The sequence below is a fragment of the Cnephaeus nilssonii genome, assembly GCF_951640355.1.
Source record: "Cnephaeus nilssonii genome assembly, chromosome: 14".
Taxonomy (NCBI): domain Eukaryota; kingdom Metazoa; phylum Chordata; class Mammalia; order Chiroptera; family Vespertilionidae; genus Cnephaeus; species Cnephaeus nilssonii.
In genome coordinates this window covers 51,350,122-51,371,405 of record NC_137085.1, presented here as the reverse complement: position 1 = coordinate 51,371,405, position 21,284 = coordinate 51,350,122, and the positions used below count along the sequence as shown (strand labels likewise).

The 21,284-nt window shown below is 40.9% G+C and overlaps 1 protein-coding gene across 1 annotated transcript in view; it reads left to right on the top strand.

The window, feature by feature from the left end:
• The window catches only part of PTPRD (protein tyrosine phosphatase receptor type D), a 496,562-nt gene that overhangs the window by 432,417 nt on the left and 42,861 nt on the right, over positions 1-21,284 (top strand). The window contains exons 25-27 of the mRNA XM_079789612.1: positions 795-970; positions 13,622-13,741; positions 14,480-14,634. Coding sequence (XP_079645738.1) covers positions 795-970; positions 13,622-13,741; positions 14,480-14,634 — 451 coding nt within the window. The remainder of the gene's footprint in view (positions 1-794; positions 971-13,621; positions 13,742-14,479; positions 14,635-21,284) is intronic.

Below are 21,284 nucleotides of genomic sequence, written 5' to 3'. Positions count from 1 at the left end.
TCCACCAACTCCAGCAAGTTTTCAAATGCTGTGCATCTCAGTTTAATCTTCTGTGAAAGGAAGATCATCACAGGACTCACTCTGTAGAGTTGTTGTGAGGATTAAATGAGTTCCCTGTTCGTGAAATCTGCAGTGAATTTTTCACCATTATGACATGCTGTACCATATTTTTCAGTCCCAGGCATTATTTTATTTGGTTTTTGTCTGGGAAAGAGGAAGAGAATGAGTGAGGAATGTGACCAGGTAATTGTTTATTCTCCTTCACAAGCTATATTTTAGTAATGCAATGGAAAAAGACAATGTGAGAGAAGGCATTCTGTGGACACTCAGTTGTGTTGTTCTTTCTTTGGTAATCCACCTTGTCATTTTATAAAGACCTAACAACTCAAGCATTGCATTTATTTAACCCTGTTAGACCTGTTTTGAATCTCGCTTAAAATCCAAATTCTAATACATCACTGTGAGTCCTCTAGAGCAGTGGTCGGCAAACTACGGCTCACGAGCCACATGAGGCTCTTTGGTCCCTTGAGTGTGGCTCTTCCACAAAATACCACGGCCTGGGCGAGTCTATTTTGAAGAAGTGGCGTTAGAAGAAGTTTAAGTTTAAAAAATTTGGCTCTCAAAAGAAATTTCAATCGTTGTACTGTTGATATTTGGCTCTGTTGACTAATGAGTTTGCCGACCACTGCTCTAGAGTAGTGTGGAACGATAATAGACAATGCCATTAGGCTGTCTCCCAGGTTATTTCCTCTTGTGATATGCTCACTTAGTTGAATAACATTCCTCCTTTACAGGCATCCCAGGAAGTGACTATGTGAATGCCAACTACATAGATGGTTACAGGAAACAAAACGCCTACATAGCAACACAGGGATCTCTCCCTGAAACATTCGGGGACTTTTGGAGAATGATATGGGAGCAACGGAGTGCCACAGTCGTCATGATGACAAAACTAGAAGAACGATCCAGGGTAAGAATAAATGTCTGCCTCTTCCCTCTTAGAAATCTTCCCTTAGATACTCCCAGTGTTGCATATTTCATTCTGTTCAGAATCTAACCTTAAGCTCTGACCTTCGGACTGACATTATTGTGAATGGGCATCTACAACTCTGATTCAACCATTCCTCAACACTTCTGAGTCTTTCTAGAGTGAAATTCTTTCATGTTACAATGTGTGTGATCCCTAAAACAAACAAACAAAAATTATTACTCAAAGAAGTAGGTAACTTGGTTAGGGAAAATAGTTATTAGCTTGCACCAATTCTTTCAAAAACATTAATCGAACACACAGACTTTTGGGGAGAATTTCACCAATATCTACTTCCCAGTATTTTTAACTTTTTGTTTCCCACAATCTGAAGCATAAGATCTAAAATTACGTGACACGGGCTCTTATTTAAATTATTCAAATTGCATAAATTAACTCAGGGAAGCCAGAAAAATAAATGTGTAGAGGGTATTTTGCTAGTTTAGCCTTCTCCGAAATGAGCAGGTTTTAATAACATAGTCATTGCTTATTAAGGCCCAAGGATGGAGTTGCATTCATCATATGGATCTAATATTACGGTACATGGCACGTTAGTTAAATGCTGCTGATTTGCTAAACCAAAACATAATGGGTAAGCGATATTCCCAAGAAAATAAGCAGATATTGTAGCCAGCTGATGAAAGTCAATCTTTAAATCTTGAGAATTTAATGAAGAAGTCTCTGAAAAATTGCTGAAGAGGACAGTAACTCTCACTGAAGAGGGGGGCATGCGGGGGAGAGTTTGAAAGCACCAGGGAGAGGTCTCTCAAAGTGGCCACAACAGCTCAGAACGGATATTTAGAACAAAGCCAAACCCCACCTCCCCATTTGTTGTGTGATAGTTGAGGCTTTCCAAATGGTCTAAGCTCAGTTCATGGCAGCTTTTCTCAGCCTCGGTCTGTATGTGACGGAAGAGTTGAAAGCTGCCAAGAGGGTTTATAAGGAAAAAGCTCAGATTTAGGAAAATACAGAAAGCCCCAGCTGTTACCTTACAGATAAGGAGTTGAGAAATAAAAAGAGATGTTTCACAACTGGTTTTGCAAAACTAAAAAAAAACAAAAAACTATCAGATCTTTTTAAAACGTGGATTGTATAGAAATACTGAAATATTGTCTGAAATGAATTTAGATAAAAAACTGTTATGACTCTGAAGACAAGTATCTTTACATGCTAACGACAAAAGATATAAATGGACCTATTATTGATTGGTACTTAGGGTACCCCTTATACAGCAAGCCCTTAACAACAACCCCTACCCAAATGATTCTTAAATATACATGTTAATAATTATAACAATGTCTGACGCATATTAGGTGTATTGATATTTCTTAACAACCCTCTGAGATAAATACTACCATGATCTCTACTTTACATATGCGTAAACTCTGGCTAGAACATTCCAGGGGGTCACCCAAGGTCATTCATCTACCAGGGCGGTATTAGGAATTGAAAACACAGTCTGAATCCAGAACACACATGCTTAACCATTGGTCCCTACTGCCTGGTAACACTTCTGTGAAGCTGAGACAGCTAAACTCTTCTATTTTGGCATGTAAAGCCAACCTACCCGGACAACTCTGCCGGTAGATACCGGCTGGTAACAAGCAGTCATTTGCAAAAGCTGTTTTCAGTAAAACACACATTTTATCTTGACACTGCAGGCCTTCATTAAACTATGCACAGAAACTTGTTTTGAAATAACCAAATGAAATTCTGCCCCTTTTCTCCCTAATTACTTCTAATAATAAAGTTAGTTCTAACTGGCCCCTCTGCCACCGCGGCATCTGATGGTAATGAGCGGTTCTTGACGGAAGGCATTGTGACTTAAATACCTACAGTTTTATCTTTATGTTGCAGGCTACTCCCCCCACCCCCCACTTTAAACAGAGGAACTTATTTGGAAGTCACTAAAGGAACCTCTGTTTCCTCCCTTCATTAATTACTCTTTGCTCTTGCAAGTTAGCTTTCTCTTTGTTAAATGGCCTAAAGGAGGCCAATTAAAATGCTGTCTTGCGATTTTTATTCTGTGGTGATTCAGCCTGTACCCAAACTTGTGATGACCTGCATAAGCCAATACTGAGCAGTTCCAACCATTATCAATCTGCTCATAGCAATGAGCCCTGAGCCCTGAAGCCCCAAAGACCTTTGTTCTCCAGCCTGGAGCACTTGAGAAGAAATGTCCAAATGCAACAGAGAGATCTGGTGCCCCACATTGTGTCACCTGTTCTTCCATCTTTCTCCTTCACGTCCACCCACCTCACCTTTTCCCTACGAAGTGTCTCCTTCACCTCAAGGCTCAGGGAGAAAGGGCTGGGCATTCCTGGATTCTCAAACAAGACCTTGGGTTGAGTTTCACTGTAAAAACAATGTTATATAGTGGTTATTGTTTCTGAAATATATAGCTCCATACTTCAGGAACTTTGTGGGTTATGCGGCTGACCTGGAGTCTCAATGAATTCTCAATTCCCAGCAGCCAACTTCAAAGCAGACATTTGAACTACTTTGGCTTTAGTTAGGAATTGCCTGTAGTCTCCCTCATAAATGGAGGTGGTCTGGGTAGTTTAAATGAATCACCTCTCCAAAGGGCTGAAACCTAAAAGTTTCTTATTTTGGTTAAGGCTCAGGTTCTTGAAATAATATCCATCTCCTTGGTACATGAGGGAAAGTGTGTGTGTGTTGTGTGTGTGTGTGTGTGTGTGTGTGTGTGTGTGTGTGTGTCTAAGTGTCTAAATAAACACGTGTATTACAAGTAAGTAGGAATACGTGTTGACTGGAGATTTGGGGTGGGGAAGAGAGAAGAAAAGCAAAGGGATGAGAGGATAACATAATGTTACACAAGTCTCTGTGGACATCACCGTCAGAGAAAAGGGGAAGCTACAAGACAGTTCTAAGTAGGGCTGTCTCCCAGTCAAATGTCTGGGTTTAGAGTAAGATTCTAGTGCTCACTCGCTATATAATAATGAGAAACTTACTAGAGCCCTCGAAGTCTCACTTCTCCTTTCTGGCCTGCATGGAAGGATGACTGTTGATATTGACTGAGATAGAGATTGTGACAAGATGGCTCAATGACTCTCAACTATTATTGTTTGGTTTGAGAGAGAGACGTTGGAGGCTTTACCATTACAACTTTACTTCCTCCTAAAGCTGTCTTCCAAATAATTAAATTTTTTGTTTCCAAATGGCATGCGTTTGATTTTCTGCGATTGACAGTGAATCCTGACCAAGTTCATAGAGTCACTGCACATGGCGAATCCTGCCAACTGTTCCCAGTGTAACACACCCATCCATTATGGCCTAGAGGAGAGTGTAGCTGAGAACATGGGCATTTTGTGTGGGGGTTTTTGCACTTGCCTTTCCCCAGGACAGAATCTCCAGAACGGATGCAGAAACTCATTCATCAGTCTGCAAACAGACCTTGGCTACTGTGGCTGCTACTTTCATTGCAGCCATATCTTGAAGGAATCCTATCCTATATAATAAAAGGCTAATATAGAAATTTAGCGAATGGTGGAATGACCACGGGTGTGGGCCTAAGCCATCAGTTGGACATCCCTGAGGGCTCCCGGACTGCGAGAGGGCACAGGCCAGGCTGAGGGATGCCTCCTCCCCCCCCCCCCCGCGCCAGTGCACTAATGTCATGCACCGGGCCTCTAGTACAATATAAAAATAGTGTGTGATATGGATATGAGTTACATGTGATAATTGTCAGTAGAGTCCATGTATTCTAGATACCACGTTTCTTCCCATTCTTATTTTATTTGATGACGCTAGGGAATTCTTTACTTAAGACCTATTACCTGTTTTTTCCAGCTCTCTGATTTGCCCAGGCTTGGCTCACTCTTACCTTGTCATTCTGGTCTACTGTGGATAAAGCAGAAAAAGCTTGTAACCCTTGCTGAGCTACAACAGCTGATTCACACAAAGGGCCACTGGGGTCATTAGCTGGTGTTAGAAGTTTAATTGGCCTTTTGTGAGGGAAGTGACCATTCTTTGGTCTGAATGGCTAAAGAGGGTCTTAGTCCTATAAGGTATGACTTAGGACTTCAGTTGGCCACTTGAAAACTTAAGTTCTTTGATTTTCAAATAATAATATTCCCCCTATTCAGTTAGGATCTCAAACATAACTGACTATTTGCATGCTACATACACTGTTTTCAACCCCAAAGAGGAAATGTGTATTGTATATTGAGTGTTTTCTATGAGTGTCATTCAGATAGATAAAGAAACAAAATAAAATAAAAGGCTAAAATCTGGAGATTTTGAAGTTAAAATATGATTGCTGCATAAAATACAGGTCAAGTTAAAGTCTTGTAAAATGTACTATGACATGAGATACGGTTAGTGGGTTTTATTCCACAGTTTCCATCTTTTTTGCCAAATGCTCTCAAGTTCTGCGTAGTTCATTGATTCTGTAGAAGATCATTCTGGTGCCCTAGAATGTGGTCTCTAATTGTTTCCATGTTTCATAACATGCCAGTAAGCACATGAATTGGTTTGGGCAACCACATGTAGGGGGGGAAAACAGTTTGGAAAAAATGAAACATGGTAAGGGAATAAAATATATACAGCTGGGAGTTCCACTCCAAGGGTGTTATTTGTGGGCAACTGGGACACATGATTGGCAGTCTCACTTGAAGAATTGGAGTCTCCAAGGTGGGATTTGCCAAGGTGATTCCTGGCCCAGGAAGCTTTATTGTTTTGTTGATGATTGTCCACTTTTTTTTTTCTTTATCTGCTTTTGACTATTTCTCCTCTGCTTTGTTTCCCATGTGAGGTACACAAGACAGAGGGAATGGGCAAGCCTCATGCTTGGCAACTCCTTAAGCAGCCCTGTTCAGTGTGAGAAGTTGAAATGGCTTCTTTGGCTTTCACTAGTTCTCACCTGCGCACTGGCTTGCCATCAGTTACTGCCCAGAGTTGACACTCATTGTTGATTCTGTGTCTTCCCAGCTTCAGAGTGGGAGTTGGTTCACGTAAAGAGCTGTGACGGTGGCGGTACTTAGTGCTATAAATGTTGAGGATGGGGAGTGAAATTTTGACAGTCAACAAACGGGATTTGATCATTCATGATTTGAATTATCACCCATTGTGAGCCACACCGATGTGTAGTAATAGCACAGAGATAGACGTGAGGAGTTCTGTTCTTGCTAAATCCTGTTTTCTGTGTTGAAATAGAGTATCTTGAAAACCAGTTGATGATATTCATGGCTGGAGCAGATCACAAGTTTTGTGCATCATGACTTTTGTTCATCTTAGGCCAGAGAATGATCAAAGTTCTCTATACTAAATTTCTTTGTTTTTTTTGTGTGCTAATTGATGGAGGTTAGATGTTTTCAAGGCCAAAGAGACCAGGCTGGTGTTAACTACACTGTGTTAATAATTCAGGGAATTCGAGTATGGAGATTTGGCATTTGGCCAGTGGAGCGCTTCGGACCTTAATGACCACTTGCTCTTCCTATGTCCTCTCCAGTCTTTGAATGTCACTTTAGTAAGTTTCCCCTGAATGAGACTGAAGTTGGGATGGAGACACACGTTTGGTTCTATGGCCAAAAGGCAAGATGGCAATTGCAGGCAAAAAGCTCAAAAAAAAAAAAAAAAAGAAAAGGAGATGCTGGTCAAACGTTTTCTTCTTTTCCTATAAAACAAATCTTGAGATTCTTTTCTGATTGTGAGGTCATGCGGGGTTAAATGTTGGCAGAATCCGGTTGAAGAGTACAAATGGCAGTGTTATTGTTTTCATTGCCGGTATCGGTTTGGGAAGGCCCAGCCTTGGCCAATGGCAGACTAATTCTTGGCCCCTCTGGTTCGTCAAGGTTCGGTAGGTTTAATGGAGAACAAATGCTTTCCAAATGCCAGGTCTGTGTCCTCTTCCAAATGGAACTGGAAGCGCCAAAGGCCTTGAACATTTAATTTCTCCCCCTGCAGTCTGAAGCGCTGCCTGTCTCGAGCAGCAGAAACTGCTTTTTCCTTGAGCAACTACAGGAACGGCAGTGCAGACGTTGCCCTTGGAGTCTGTGTGATGTATGGGATTGTTTTTGAAAAGTGTTGGATACCTAATGTAAATAGGACACAAGCAACAAAAAGGATGATGCTCGAGTTGGCAACCTAACGGATGTTTGGGTCCTTATCTAGCAAGTCCCACACTCTTGGTTCTCTCTTGTCAACAGACATAGTGTCAGATAAAAGAAAAAGAATCCCACCAATTTCCTATTGTTGGTTAGCTTCCTGGATTTCCTCCCTCTTTCCCACCCTGCCTCCTCTATTTATAATGGAAGCCTAAGGATTCTGGCTCAGAACATTCCTAGCAAAGTGAGTTCGAGGCATCACAGCCTAAGGAAAGAGCGGGACTTGGAGGAGGAGATAAAACTGGCCCCTGATGACTTCTGCAACGCCCTTCTTGTTCTCTGAAGTCGTGTTTATAGCCATCCCAGGCTGGATTAGGTCATTTTAAGGTTTTGGGAAGTGTGGATTGGTCTCTAGTCTCAGGCGAGGCTGATGTTTAGCTGGTATGCATCAATGCAGTTGTACTGATTGTTAAAATACTGAAACGCTATATACTGGATGGTGTTTGGAAATACCTTTTTATTGAAACTTTATGCAAGTGATATTGCTCAGTGGTAGGAATGCAGGCATGTTTCTGGGCCAGTGGCAGCCACTGGGCAGCCCAGGGCAGAAGCAGAGGTGGCAGCAGGGCTGCGTGGAGCACCAGCCACTGCCAGGAATGATTGGAACCCAGGCACAAACATGAAGGACTCAAGCCAGACCCGGCCACTGCAAAGGGGCACTTCACGCAGTGGTCCTCTGCTTACAATACGCGTCCAGAAACTGGAGAGGTGACAACACTCAGTTCAATGGGAGAAGTCATTGGAAAAGTTCAGTGCAGCAACTCCGTTAACTTTCGGCAGCCCCGTTTTCTTAGTCTGTTCGGGCTGCTCTCGCAGATTACCATGGACTGGGTGATTTATAAACTACAGACATTTCTTTCTCGCCATTCCAAAGGCTGGGAAGTTTAAGATCAAGACACTGGCAGAATCAGTGTTTGTGGAGGATCAACTTCCTGATTCATAGACAGCTGCCTTCTCACTATGTCCTCGTGTGCTGGGAGGGGCAAGAGGGCTCTCTGGGGTCTCTCTTTCGAGGCACTGATTCTGTGCCATGGGGGCTCAACTCTTTTGACTTGACTTCTTAAAGGCCCCATCTCCTAATACCATCACACAGAGAATTAGGTTTCAACATATGAGTTTTAGGGGGACACAAATGTTCAGTCTATAGCACACATAAAACAAAAAGAATGTCCATTCCTTTTAATTAACAAATGGTTTGGAAAATGTCAGAATAATTCAATGAACCAATAAGCAGTTTTATGATACATAATTTGGTTTATTTAGAGAATAATATTTTTCAACTTTATAGTTTTTTTATGAAAAGCTATTACTTCACTGGTAGTAAATTCTTTAACATTACTCTCATTTCAGGTTTTCCATTGCCCTTGATCTTCCACTAAATTTTGGTCAGCAAAGAGCTAATGAAAAGGGGGAATACATAAAACAGATGGTTTTGTTAAGAGACGATAGAATCATTGAGGTGAACGCTATCCTTATTGTGAAAAATTAAGTATTAAAACTGGTCTTAAAAACTTCCAAAAGAGATATTATAACCTAAGAAATGAACAGTTTAGCATAGAACTTGTTTCTGTCCACTAAAATCTATCCTAACATTTCTCTAAAACCTTCTCTTACTGCTATGGACCTTTTTAAATAGGTGTTGATAAGTGTGTGTTAACCTTTCCTCACTTCCAATAACAACTTTGACTTGTGCTATTGAATGTTAGCATGCTTCTGTCACAGGAGAATCCTGTACCCAAACTTATTAGATATTGATTTCCAGTCACTCTCAGCGGCAGTCATGGTTGCCCATACATCATTCATTGTCTGTCCTAGGTCCTTCTTTGGCAAAATGATCTGGCCCCAGGCAGGCTTCTCCAAGTGCCATGTGGCAGATGCATTTGGTATCCGTGATGCTGGGACCCTCCGGAGGTCTTGGTTCATTACATTTGGAATTTGGATGCTCGGCCATGCTGCCACACTCGATAAGTCTTCATTAACTGGAAAGGAGGAGGTTTTATTTTCACAAAAGCTTAGCCCACTCGAAAATCAGCCAACCTAGACCACAGTGTAGTTGCTTATACTGTCGGCTTCCAGTTGCTGAGTGCCTGTGACGTGCCAGGCCCTTCCAGGATAAGGATAAGCCCCGTGAGAGCAAGGGTGGGACCAGAGGGAGGCATTCCCCTGAAGCGGTCAGCAGGCCTGCTAGTCACATCCTCAGGGTGCTCCCTTCTGAAGACCTTTCTATGTGTTTCACCCACTTGATCACCTCGCGTTTGATGGTTTCTCATGAAAGAGGTCAAGTGAATTAATTTCATAACATACATTTAGCTGTGGTCAACCTCTCCTTTCCATAATTATAAAGAAATGAAAGCTTACCATCTAAGGGTGATCACTTTGTGATACTAAAAAGAAATCTCCCAGAAATTCAGCCAGAAATCGGAACTGTCTCATGTAGTTTAGGCCCAGAAATCGGAACTGTCTCATGTAGTTTAGGCCCTCTCATGTAGTTCAGAGGTACCAGCTGATGCTTCAAAACCACAGCCTGCCCTAACCAGTTTGGTTCAGTGGATAGAGCATCAGCCTGTGGACTGAGGGGTCCCAGGTTCGATTCCGGTCAAGGGCATGTACCTTGGTTGCGGGCACATCCCCAGTAGGGGGTGTGCAGGAGGCAGCTAGTCAATGTTTCTCTCTCATTGATGTTTCTAACTCTCTATCCCTCTCCCTTCTTCTCTGTAAAAAAAATCAATAAAATATATATATTTTAAATAAATAAAAAACCACAGCCTGGTAGCACATTTTTCTGCTCTCCTTCCCCACCTCCCACTCTAAGGTATCCTCTTCTCTCCACAGACTTGGGCCCGGGTAGATGAAGGGAATTGTTTGGAATCTCACAACGACCTCTTTGGAGAACCAGGAGATGTAATCACAGCTCTGTAATCAATACGGCTGATGGATTTGGGGCAGAGTCTACCTGTCATTTCACTTTGGTGTCCCCTATACCTGCTAACACCTTGCCTTCCACCTGGACTGTCCTAAATACATATCTGCTGGGTTTAAAAACATGTGCCTCTTTCACATTTAGAATTATTGAGGTAGTTTATAACAACTACATAGAATCGAGAACATGATATAACTGATAATAATAACTATTGCCTGTTTGAATGCCTCCTTGTGCTAGCCATCGAGTTCAATGTCATGATTTTGGAGCCTTATAATAGCCCGGGCATGGCAGAGATAGTGTTCCCATTTTACAGATGAGCCCATGGGGTTCAGGTCCTAGAAATAGAGAAGCAGCTTAGCGGTCATTCAGCGATGCTGCCAGACTGTCCATGAGTCCCTTGTAGTCGCATTAGAATCAAATAGGAAAAAGCAAAAATCCGTCTTCGTACTCAGGAGCTCCTGCCTACTAGGTCTTATGTACACATCTGCGCCCACACCAGCCCTAGGCATGAAGCCTGAGAAGTCCTTAGTCACCCTCTCTGGAAATACCTTCTGAGGTTTTCCCAGGAAAAAAGATGGGGAGAGGGGCTGTTGTCAAAGAAGACATTTCAAGAGAGAAAAACGGAGCTAGTTCATTTGCATTAGCTAATTAGGGGGGAAAAAATCATTTCTATTGTTCTCCTGTGTATTTTCTCACTGCACCTCCGACTTGCTCTCTGATGTTGAAATCAGATATTATTTGTTTAGTGAATGGCTACAAATGAAAGACTTAAAAGAATAGCCGTCAGTAAAACTAAGCCCTTAAATTTGGCCCTCAGAAATCAGATGAAACCTGTGCAGGCTGCTCAGAGAGTAGGCTGGGAAAAGCAGCGCCGAGGTATTTACTAATGAAGGAAGACTGTGTTGCTGTAGCCGTTCAGATAAGCTCAGGGGCGGCTTCTAATCCCTCTGCCAAGCCCAGATGCGTGCCTGTGCGCACACGTTAGAATGTTTAGTGTTCCATAAACTCCCTTTGTGAAATATTTCCTGAGAGAAACAGCAGTGTTGAAATACATTTGCTTTAAAGAATTGCTCCCAATTTTTGCAGATGACTTTGATTTTAAAACATCTTCTTTGTAAAAAGTAAGACTAAAGTACATTATTTAAATGGAGTACAAAAGCTTTTTTTTTTTTTTAAAAGCTAACGATATTCACAATATTCATTCCTTATAATCATGTTTGGTGGAATTTTTTTTTTCCTAAAGCGTTCGGAGTCTAAGACAGTAATAGTTGCAGTTCTAAACTTATGACTACCATTATGAGAATGATTAGTACAATTTTAGTTTCTCCGACGTCTTAAGTATGGAGGGGATATGTGGATGAAAAGCCACTGAATAATGGAGCCATTTGTCCAGAGCTCACTAAAAGGCCGGCACATGGTTCTTTCCTGTATTCCCCTTGTCTTACCTCACCAATAGGTCTGAGGATAACCAAGGCCAAGCTTTGAAATATGATTGCATTGAATCTGGTTCGGTGCCTTGAACTGACCTCATCCATTTACTTCTCTTTTTGTGCCCACCATAGTGACATTTGTCCTCCTGGGATTTGCACTGTTGGTTTTGATTGGAGAGGGTTGCCATCCAGCTGAAACTGTAAAGTGATGAGTTTGAGTTTATCTCTTGATTCTTCACCTTAACACATCGCTGACCTCCTCTCCCAGGTTGAAATAAGAGGCCTCCAAAGTTACTTCTGGCCTTTGCAGCGAGACATCAACTTGACATCTATTTCATGGTTGAAAACAGAGACTTTGGCTTAATTTGTGTGTATGTAGGGCGGGGGGGGGGGGGGGGGGGGTTAGGCGGTGTGTGTGTGTGTGCGCGCTTCCATTTCTATGGTGGCTGTGTAAGTAGTGTTGGCTCCATTCAGGTAGAGACGGCTTGGGTTTTAATGGATGATCAGAAAACACAGAGGTGCTAAGCCCTGACCACTACATCAGTGTTCTTAAAGTCTTCTCCTCATGTCGTCTTTCTTAGAGTTAGAACATATGGTAGACATACAATACACAGAAGACTATTTTGTGCATCTAGGAATCATGCAAATAATTTTTTATAAATCCTATTAAGAGACAATTTTTCCATTTTACTGCCAACTATTTTTGTCTGCTTTTCACGAACTAGGTGATATTTTTGTGTGGTCTCACTGTTGAAATAAAGGCACAGGAGTCAAACATTGTAAAGTCAATCTCTGTGTTATTGTTTAACTGTACATTTAGGCTTTTTCTCTCTTTTTTTCTTGTTTAGGAAATTGTGTAAAGGATAAAACCTCTCCCTTTTTAGAAGGCCCAGCGTCCTTTGAGGAGTAGATATCTATCTATGAAACAGAAAATTACAATATTTCTCACAGAATGATACTGATATTTATATTCAACATAAAAAGCAAATAATTATCTAGTAATACTATTCACTGGACCAAAAAATTCTAGCATCTGTGCTAATAATGCCTCATTGCTTTATTTCAATCCAATGGCTGTAACTTTCACATCTTTCTTTTTCAAGTAGAAGGTGTGTTTCCTAATATTAAGTAGTACTAGATTTCTTTGCCTAGAGAAATACATTTTGGTTTGTCTCAGTAAGAATTACTCCCATTTTTCTTTTAATCTGAGATAGAAAGGGTAAATATATTCTGATCTATGGCCTTGCTAGAAAATACAGTGTTATGTGTGTGTCATTTTTCATTATGCGTTTTAATGCCCAAAGGACACATTCAGTACATTTGAGTCATATTGCAGACCTTGAATTATTCTTTGCTGCATGTTAAATTAATTGGGTGAATACTTTTTAAGTGCTTTTCTTCAACTCCACATAGAAATGGTAGATTATTCATCTCAAATGAATAAATTTTAAATTATTTAAACTTTGCACTGCTAGTGTGTGACCCTCTTGAGACTTTTTTTTAAGAACAGACAGCTCATTTTTTCCTAGACATTACAGATTTATTTTGTCTTGAATGCAAGTACCATTTTTCTTGTATGTTAAAAAAAATGCTACGTTGTTTATTATACTTAGATTGATTTACAAATTATGCCTACTTTTCCTTAAATGAGCATGTTTGGAAATTGTGATAGCACGAGATGAAATAACATGTGCCTTTAAACCTTGATGGATGAAGGCTAACTACCTCACCGTGTGGTTTAAATGCCTACGTGGGATCTTCCCGATGCAGTTCTTAACGTCTATCCCAGAACAGATTTGTGTTTTCTTTTCGAGAATTCTGACGTTTCCAATACCTCTCTACTTATTTTACCGGCAACAATCTGCAGTTTCTTTTTCTCCGGGAAAATTGAATCTGTTACTGCTTAGTATTCCTACCAGTTTGAAAAATGTGGTTTATATTGGCATCAGAGCAGTAATTTACATATATTGGGATAACAGGAATGCGTGCCAGAAAAAAGATCAACATGAAATGCAATGCAGAAAAGCTGTTTTCCTTCAACAGCAACTGGCCGTGGAGCTAATAGAGAAGTTGATGAGCGCCTGCCCTGACTGTGTCACTCCCCGCTTTCTTCCAGGTGAAGTGTGACCAGTACTGGCCCAGCAGAGGCACAGAAACCCACGGGCTGGTCCAGGTGACGCTGCTCGACACTGTGGAGCTGGCCACATATTGTGTTCGGACCTTTGCACTTTACAAGGTTTGCTTTTTTAAAAATTTCTTTATTGATTGAGGTATCACATATTTGTCCTCATCCCCCCATTCCCATCCCACACCCCTCCCCACACATGCCCCCACTCCCCTGTTGTCCGTGACCACTGGTTAGGCTTATATGCATGCATACAAGTCCTTTGGTTGATCTCTCCCCCTTTCCCCACCCTCCCCTACCTTCCCTCTGAGGTTTGACAGTCTGATCGATGCTTCCCTGTCTCCGGGTCTATGTTTTTACCTCCTTTCCCCCTTCCCAGTGTGGAAGAAAGAATCTTTTGAGAAATCACGTATCTTAAGGCTTTATTTATAACTTGATTCCCCTGGCAGCGGTGAAGAGGGAAATAATCCTTCCATTATCGCTCAGCCATTTTTCTCTTTGTCGATTTATTAGTAAATATGGAACCCTTGCTCTGAACGAAAGTTTCGGCAAATGAAGAATAGATGAGGAAGAACCACTTTTTCCTGTAAAATGTAACAGGAGCGCTCCTGATGGTTACACCTGAAAAATGTAATGCTTCTCACCTAGGAATCTGATCTTCCTGAACAAACATTTGTCATTTACAAATAGCTCGGGGTTTCTATCTCCAAACAGTGTGTCTTCCCCAAGGATATCGGGCCGGGGGAGGAATCAAGATGCACGTTGTGGTGTTACCTCTTCCATGTCATTATTCCTCCTTACAACCTGGGCTAGGAAGCCAGCATTTCAGCCAGTGTTCCTACTTCACAGAACGGGTCCAGCGAGAAGCGGGAAGTGCGGCAATTCCAGTTCACCGCCTGGCCCGACCACGGCGTCCCAGAACACCCGACGCCTTTCCTCGCTTTCCTTCGGAGAGTCAAGACCTGTAACCCCCCCGACGCGGGCCCGATGGTTGTGCACTGCAGGTAAGAGCCGCGGAGAGCATTTGTTTTTCCCACAGTCAGGTGTGTGGGGAGACAGAAAGCTCAAATGGTTCCTCATTGCATATTCTCTTTCCAATTCCTTAATACTCTGGGATAGTAAATACCTTCATAAATAGTACAGGTGGGGTTTTTCAGTTAAATGAGGCCCATACTAACAATAAAAGGAAGGATTTGATATAGATCCATATATCTTACCCTGTTTTATCTTGCATGTGAAAATAAACACAAAATTAAGTGTGTACATGGGCATAAATATATGAACATGAAACAGAAAAGAATTGAGAATTTTTTTATTTTCTTTATTGATTAAGGTATTACATATGTGTCCTTATTCCCTCCTTCCCCCCTTCCCTGCTCATGCCCTCACCCCCCTGGTGTCTGTGTCCATTGGTTATGCTTATATGCATGCATACAAGTCCTTTGGTTGATCTCTGAGAATTAACCTTGTAATTAGTTTCCAGTTTCAGCTGTGTAGAGGAATATTCATATATATATGTATATATGTGTGTATATGTGTATATATATTACAGTTGTTCAACAAGTTCTTAAGGGCTGGGCTGACATATCCTTTTAGCTATGGTAGGGAAAAGTGCTAAACTAAATTATATTGTAAACTTATACACTTTCAGAGAATTTCTTACTGCTTAAGGATGTCTTCTGCATGTTAATATTAAGTCACATCTAGACAAATCTGACTGACATCCTCTATATAACCACTCAGACCCTACTATATATGTGTTCACATATTTTCAATATGAAACTGAATTCTTTCAGTTTCCTGAGTTTCTCTAGAGTATTATTACTAACAGATTACTAAAGATATCTAGTCACATTCTACTTATTACTATACTAGAGTCCCGGCGCATGAAATTCGTGCACTTGGGGGGGGGGGTCCCTCAGCCTGGCCTGCGCCCTCTCGCATTCTGGGACCCCCCTCGGCGGACATCCCTCTAGCAGTGCGGGACTCCTCACTCCTTACCGCCCACCAGCAGCGAATGTGGGAGAGGCTCCCGCCACCACTGCTGCACTTGCCAGCTGTGAGCCCAGCTTCTGGCTGAGTGGCACTCCCCCTGTGGGAGCGCACCGACCAGCAGGGGGCAGCTCCTACGTTGAGCATCTGCCCCCTGGTGGTCAGTGTGCATCATAGCGACTGGTCGATCTGCTGTTGGGTGGATATGCATATTAGGGTTTTATTGTATAGGATAAATGTATAGTTCATGTAACTTCCTAATAGTTTCTTATAAACTGAGTAGTTCAAATATGAGAGACTACTGGCTTCTTGCACAAAAAACTAAGATTGCAGTGTGCAAGTATATTAGGAAGGAAACAAAGCTTCTACTATAAGCCCAGTTCTATGATGACTTAATAGCATAACTCTCAATTTTTACAAAAAGGTGGGACAATGGATAGACCAGAATAAAAGCAACAAAATTCACCTGACTAATCCATTCTGCAGTAGTAACTGTTAAACAATGGACTGCAAATTCTAAACAAGATCATGTTGTAGTTCTCTTTTCTAGCAGTTATTTGTCCCAACAAAAAACAAATACTATTACCTTATATTTGTAGAGTTTTGTACAAATTCCAAACCACTCCCCCGTGCTTTGTTTTGTTTTTGTTTTTAACGACAGTATGCCGGGCCAAGAGATGAGAACATGAGAGAGACCCTGGGGTTTGGTGCAAGTACTGGCAGCTGCAAAGATGGGGGAGTCCAGTCTCGCCTTGTAATCTAGGTCTCGCTCTGCTGTAACCAGGACAGGGACCTTTGAGGACCTGCCACTGTGGTGCAGTTTTTTTGCATGATTCTTAAACACTGGAAATTATTTTTATTAATTTGAACACGTGCTTCCGCATCATGAAAGCAGATTTCTGTTTCTCCTGCTTGTTGTTTTCATCAGGTGCTAGTTTGACCAGTGTAATATACCCTCTTATACAGCTAAGCAGGCCTCAGAGAGATACTGTGCCTGGTTACAAGGTGTTCCTGCCTGGCACAAGCTTAACTTCATTAATGAGGGTCACGTGTTAAATCATAAAATGTTTTCAGATGGAGTTTGGGCACAGGCTAGGGAAATAGGAACTTTGAGCTCACTGAAGAAATGTCGCCCTTATAGACCTAACGGCAAAAATGCAGTTCACACAGAGGTGTGTGTGTGTGTGTCTGTCTATGTCTGTGTCTATGATATATATATATATATATATATATATATATATATATATATATATATATATATGAAACCTAACTTGGAATTCTTCACTGAAAAAAAGCAGTATTATATGTTCATTGCATTTTTAAATATAGCATGTTTACTCTCTCAATTTTTGTATAAATTAAAGTGAGGTCCTGGAAAACTAAGATGATAGATAGATGATAGATAGATAGATAGATAGATAGATAGATAGATAGATAGATAAACAGATGATAGACAATTTTTGAAATGCTATTTACTCTCTGTTGATTGTAAGCAAGGCATAAGGCTTTATGCTAGATACTTAGAGAGACCCACAAAACAGTTTTCAAACAAGTGGGAAGGAAAAGATAGATAACTATAATGCCTTATTTTTTAGAAAATACATACCTCCCCCCCAACCACCCACACCCCCTTCACACACACACACACACACACACACACACACACACACACACACCCCTAAGTTATGTTAAGCCACCTGTACTCAGCTCGGGGAGATATAGATGGCTCGGGAAAAACAAGGAAACAAAGATGAATGTGCAGAGCTAATAGCTGCTGACATTTGGAAGTGCTGTGCCTGAGGCTCTGGAGAAGCTGGTATTGAAACAAACAGCAGAAGGGCAGGTATATTTGGTGGAAGAAATTTGTCAGCAACTACAACACAGTGAGGGAAAGATGCAGCATAAACTGAACTCCGGGAAATAACCTGTGTTCACCCACAGGTAACCTCATGTGTCTGGTGAGAATCCTTGGCCTCTTTATTTAGGGGAGACAATGTCCATGTTGCCAACATTCAAACCTTCATGAATCTTTGGACACCAGAATGTTAAAACTCGTGAGCATAATTGTTCTGATAGGGTGGCAAATTCAAGTCATTCCAGATAACAACTGCTCAATGGCATCCCAGAAATGCTGCTGTAGACATCGTCTCTGAGCAGGAAGGCACCATGCAGAAAGTTACACTAGCCCCGCCACAAGGAAATGCCGCTGGTAGCTGGCAGGGTCATGGCACAAATCATCACACCACATAGTCTGGAATCTATACACTGTACTTCATGTTGTGACGTTTCTGATGACGGACTTGAATTGTTTTGTCTTTACTGAAGAAGTAGTGACAAACTCAAAGTAAACCCAAACCTTTACCCAAGAGATCCTGTGAGAATGGAGGAGGTTGTACAAGTCTGGTGTAGACCAAATGAAAAAGGGTGGGGGGAGGAGGAGCAGAAAAAAAGAAAATTCACATTCCTTCAATAGTTTTGTGTAGTAATAAATATGCCAGGACTAAAAAGTCATTATAAGTAGAAGAAATTCTAGCAATAATAGTAAGAAAGTATTACAAGGATAGACTAAGGCAACAAGCATGGACAAAAGCTTGGAGGGTCACAGAGAAGGATACATTCTACCCCATTCCTGAAAGAGAGGGTCAGTTCAATGGGTGTAGAAGGAAAGATAAGGTCTAGCTGTCCCTCAGTTCACGCCAAGCATGTAATCTCAGCATTAAGAGTGCCCCCTTGGAGACGAAGGCTGCCTGGGTAAAGCTCTGGCTGGTTCACTCATTGGCTGTGCGCCTTTTGGAAAGTTCTTATCTGTTAGATTCTGTTTCTTCACAGAAGGGGTAACTGTTTATAGCGATAAGAATTTTAACTTCTTAAATGGAATTATACACATAAAGCACTTAGGACAGTGCATAGTGTAAAAGTATGCAATAATATGACATCATTTGTATATTAATTAATTAGTGAGTCTTAAAAACCATGTGTATATTTAAAGCTCTAGGGAGAAAAACTCAACATGAACTTGGGTCATCTATATTACCTGAGCCATCTATCCTATGACTAACCAAGTGTTTATAAATATCCAAATATTTAATGGAATGGATTATTTTTTTAATTTAGGTATTTTCCATCATGATAATGCCATCTGATTTTTCATAGTGACAGACAACATTTTGACGCTATGAGTTAGAATCATTTAAACAATAAATCTGCTCTCATAACGACCTGAGAAACCATTGAACTCTTAAAATGATGCTGTTAAAGATACAGAGAAATTAATGTGGAGGTTTCTGATGCCTTCAAGATAAAGTTTGAACTTAGCATTGTGTTCATTGCCCTTATCACCTAGGCTGATCTTGCCCTTCATGCCTAATTGTTCATCCTTTCAGCCACCTGCTGAACGTTCTAAGTACTTTCATCTCTGGCTCTCAGCACATGATATTCAACCAATTTAGAATCTTACCTATTCCCCTTCTCTATCTGATGATGTTCAACCCTGTTTCATAATCCAAATCAAAGAGTACTTCTCATGTTGCCTTGTAAAGGTTGCAAACTGGCCTCAGATGGCTTTGTTGATATAAGTGATAGTTTTTGTTTTCGTTGTAAACAAATTGAACTTGAGTGCTTTTTAGCTGGAATGCACTATCCAGTTCTCCAAACCCTCACCACTCCCTGTTGTTTTACATACAGCTCAACTCTCCATTTATAGGAATTGCTTCATATTATAGACATTTGAGGTGAAACCCTGGAGAAACCTTTAAAGGTCATTCCCCATTCCTTTCCCTACCGGAAGAATTAAACAGTCTCTTCTCTGAGCTTGCATAAAGGATTGTGTTCACACTTAGTATAGTTAGCTTTATGTGTGCAAATCGCATAGGCTGTGAAATCTCAGAGGACGTGGACTATGGATTATGCACATTTGTACCACTGCTCTTACATCATGGTAGGTGCTCAATAATTGTGTGCTGAAGTTAGTTGAAGTCTATATGGCACTTTGGGAATTTTGGCAGAAATAGTAAGATCATTTCAAGGCTGGACTATCTTTTGTTCCTGTTTTTAAACACAAGACTATATTTGTATTTCTTTATATTTGAGTATTTTTAAGAAAGTTTCATTATTTTACACTGTCTTTGTCTTTTTTATACCTTTTTTCTGAATCCCTTTTTCTACTGCTCCATCATTTATGTCCTTTCCCACATGTCCTCCATTTCATGAATAAATATAGATATAGCTCCCTATTTTATAGCTATAATAATAGTTAAGAATGTTGAACCCTAGACTAACATCAAATATACTCTCTTCTCAACTGGGGAGGCCTCTTCTAAGTGTTTTATATGTTTCGCTGATTCCCCCTCCCCTACCTCCCTCCCCCCGCCGCCAAATCATCTTCAGAGGTAGGAACCTTAGGAACTTTATCTCTCATTTCACACAATTAAAAAACAGAGGCCAAGAGAGGTCAGCTTAACTGCCTGAGCTGATGCCACTAGTCGTGACAAAGCCATTATGTGCCCCAGGTTGCCTGGCCTTTATAGAGGGCAGTTCACTTTTACAGCCACCCCGATGACCTGGTCAGGGGAGCCATTCCTTCCTTTCTGACCCCACATCACATCGCCATAATCTAGCCTTTATTTCACTCTTTCTGTATCAGAGGTAATTGCTAGCATGTGTCTCTTTGACCCCTTAATCATCTTAACATAATCACAATAGCTACCAATTACTGAACCATTACTGTTTTCTAAGTATTACCAAACACTTTTAGTTACACTCATTTAATCCACAAAACACTATATTTTACTTGTGAGGAACAATTAAGCATAGAGAGGTCATAGGTGATTTGCTCAAGGTCAAACGGCTCATAAATTTAGGCCTGTTTCAAAGTCCCTGACTCTTTTGCCCCCTTCTGTCTAGTTCTGACTCTTCTTGCAGAGACCACGTAGTTCGTTACTACATATTTGTTGACTGCGTGGTCATCAGATGGACAGGTGCCCTTAACCTCTTCACAGATAGCTATGTAATGCATAACTAGAGACACGCAATGTTTTTTTTCTCCTTATTTATAAAGTTTGATCTTGAAAGAGAAAGGGGAGAACTTTCAAGCTATTTCCTAAGCTTAGGTTTTATAGCGGTCATATATTATATTTTTGCATATTGTTTCAGTCTTCCTCTTAGAAAATAAAGAAGTTTTGTTCCCCTTTCTCCTTTTGAGCTCAGTGTTTTAGGTTGTTTTATAGAAGAACTTGTGGTTAATATGCTAATGGTACCAAAGGGATGTGACAACTAATTTTCTCTAAGTACTTGGTTCTTGTTAAGAATGAATAATTGGGATAAAGCTATCATTTCATTGAGGTAATAGTAAACCCTTGACCCATATACTAACTCTCAGTCACGTTAACCCCTCTTAGAAACAAGGGAATATATTTTCTTCATAGGAGAAAAGTATTCATTTATGAATAAAAAAGAAGGATAGATCAGACCTCCCTGAATCTATCTTCTAAAGGAAACATTTGAAGGAGAGTAAACTAGACCTCTTAGAGATAGTTTAAGTCTTTCACATCATAGAATCAACCCAGTCTTCAAAACTGGAAGGAACAGGGAATGTGAGCCAGATCTAGATCAATAAAGCCCTGGAAGCACCGTGGGCCACTGAGTGAGGCCCAATAAAAATCAA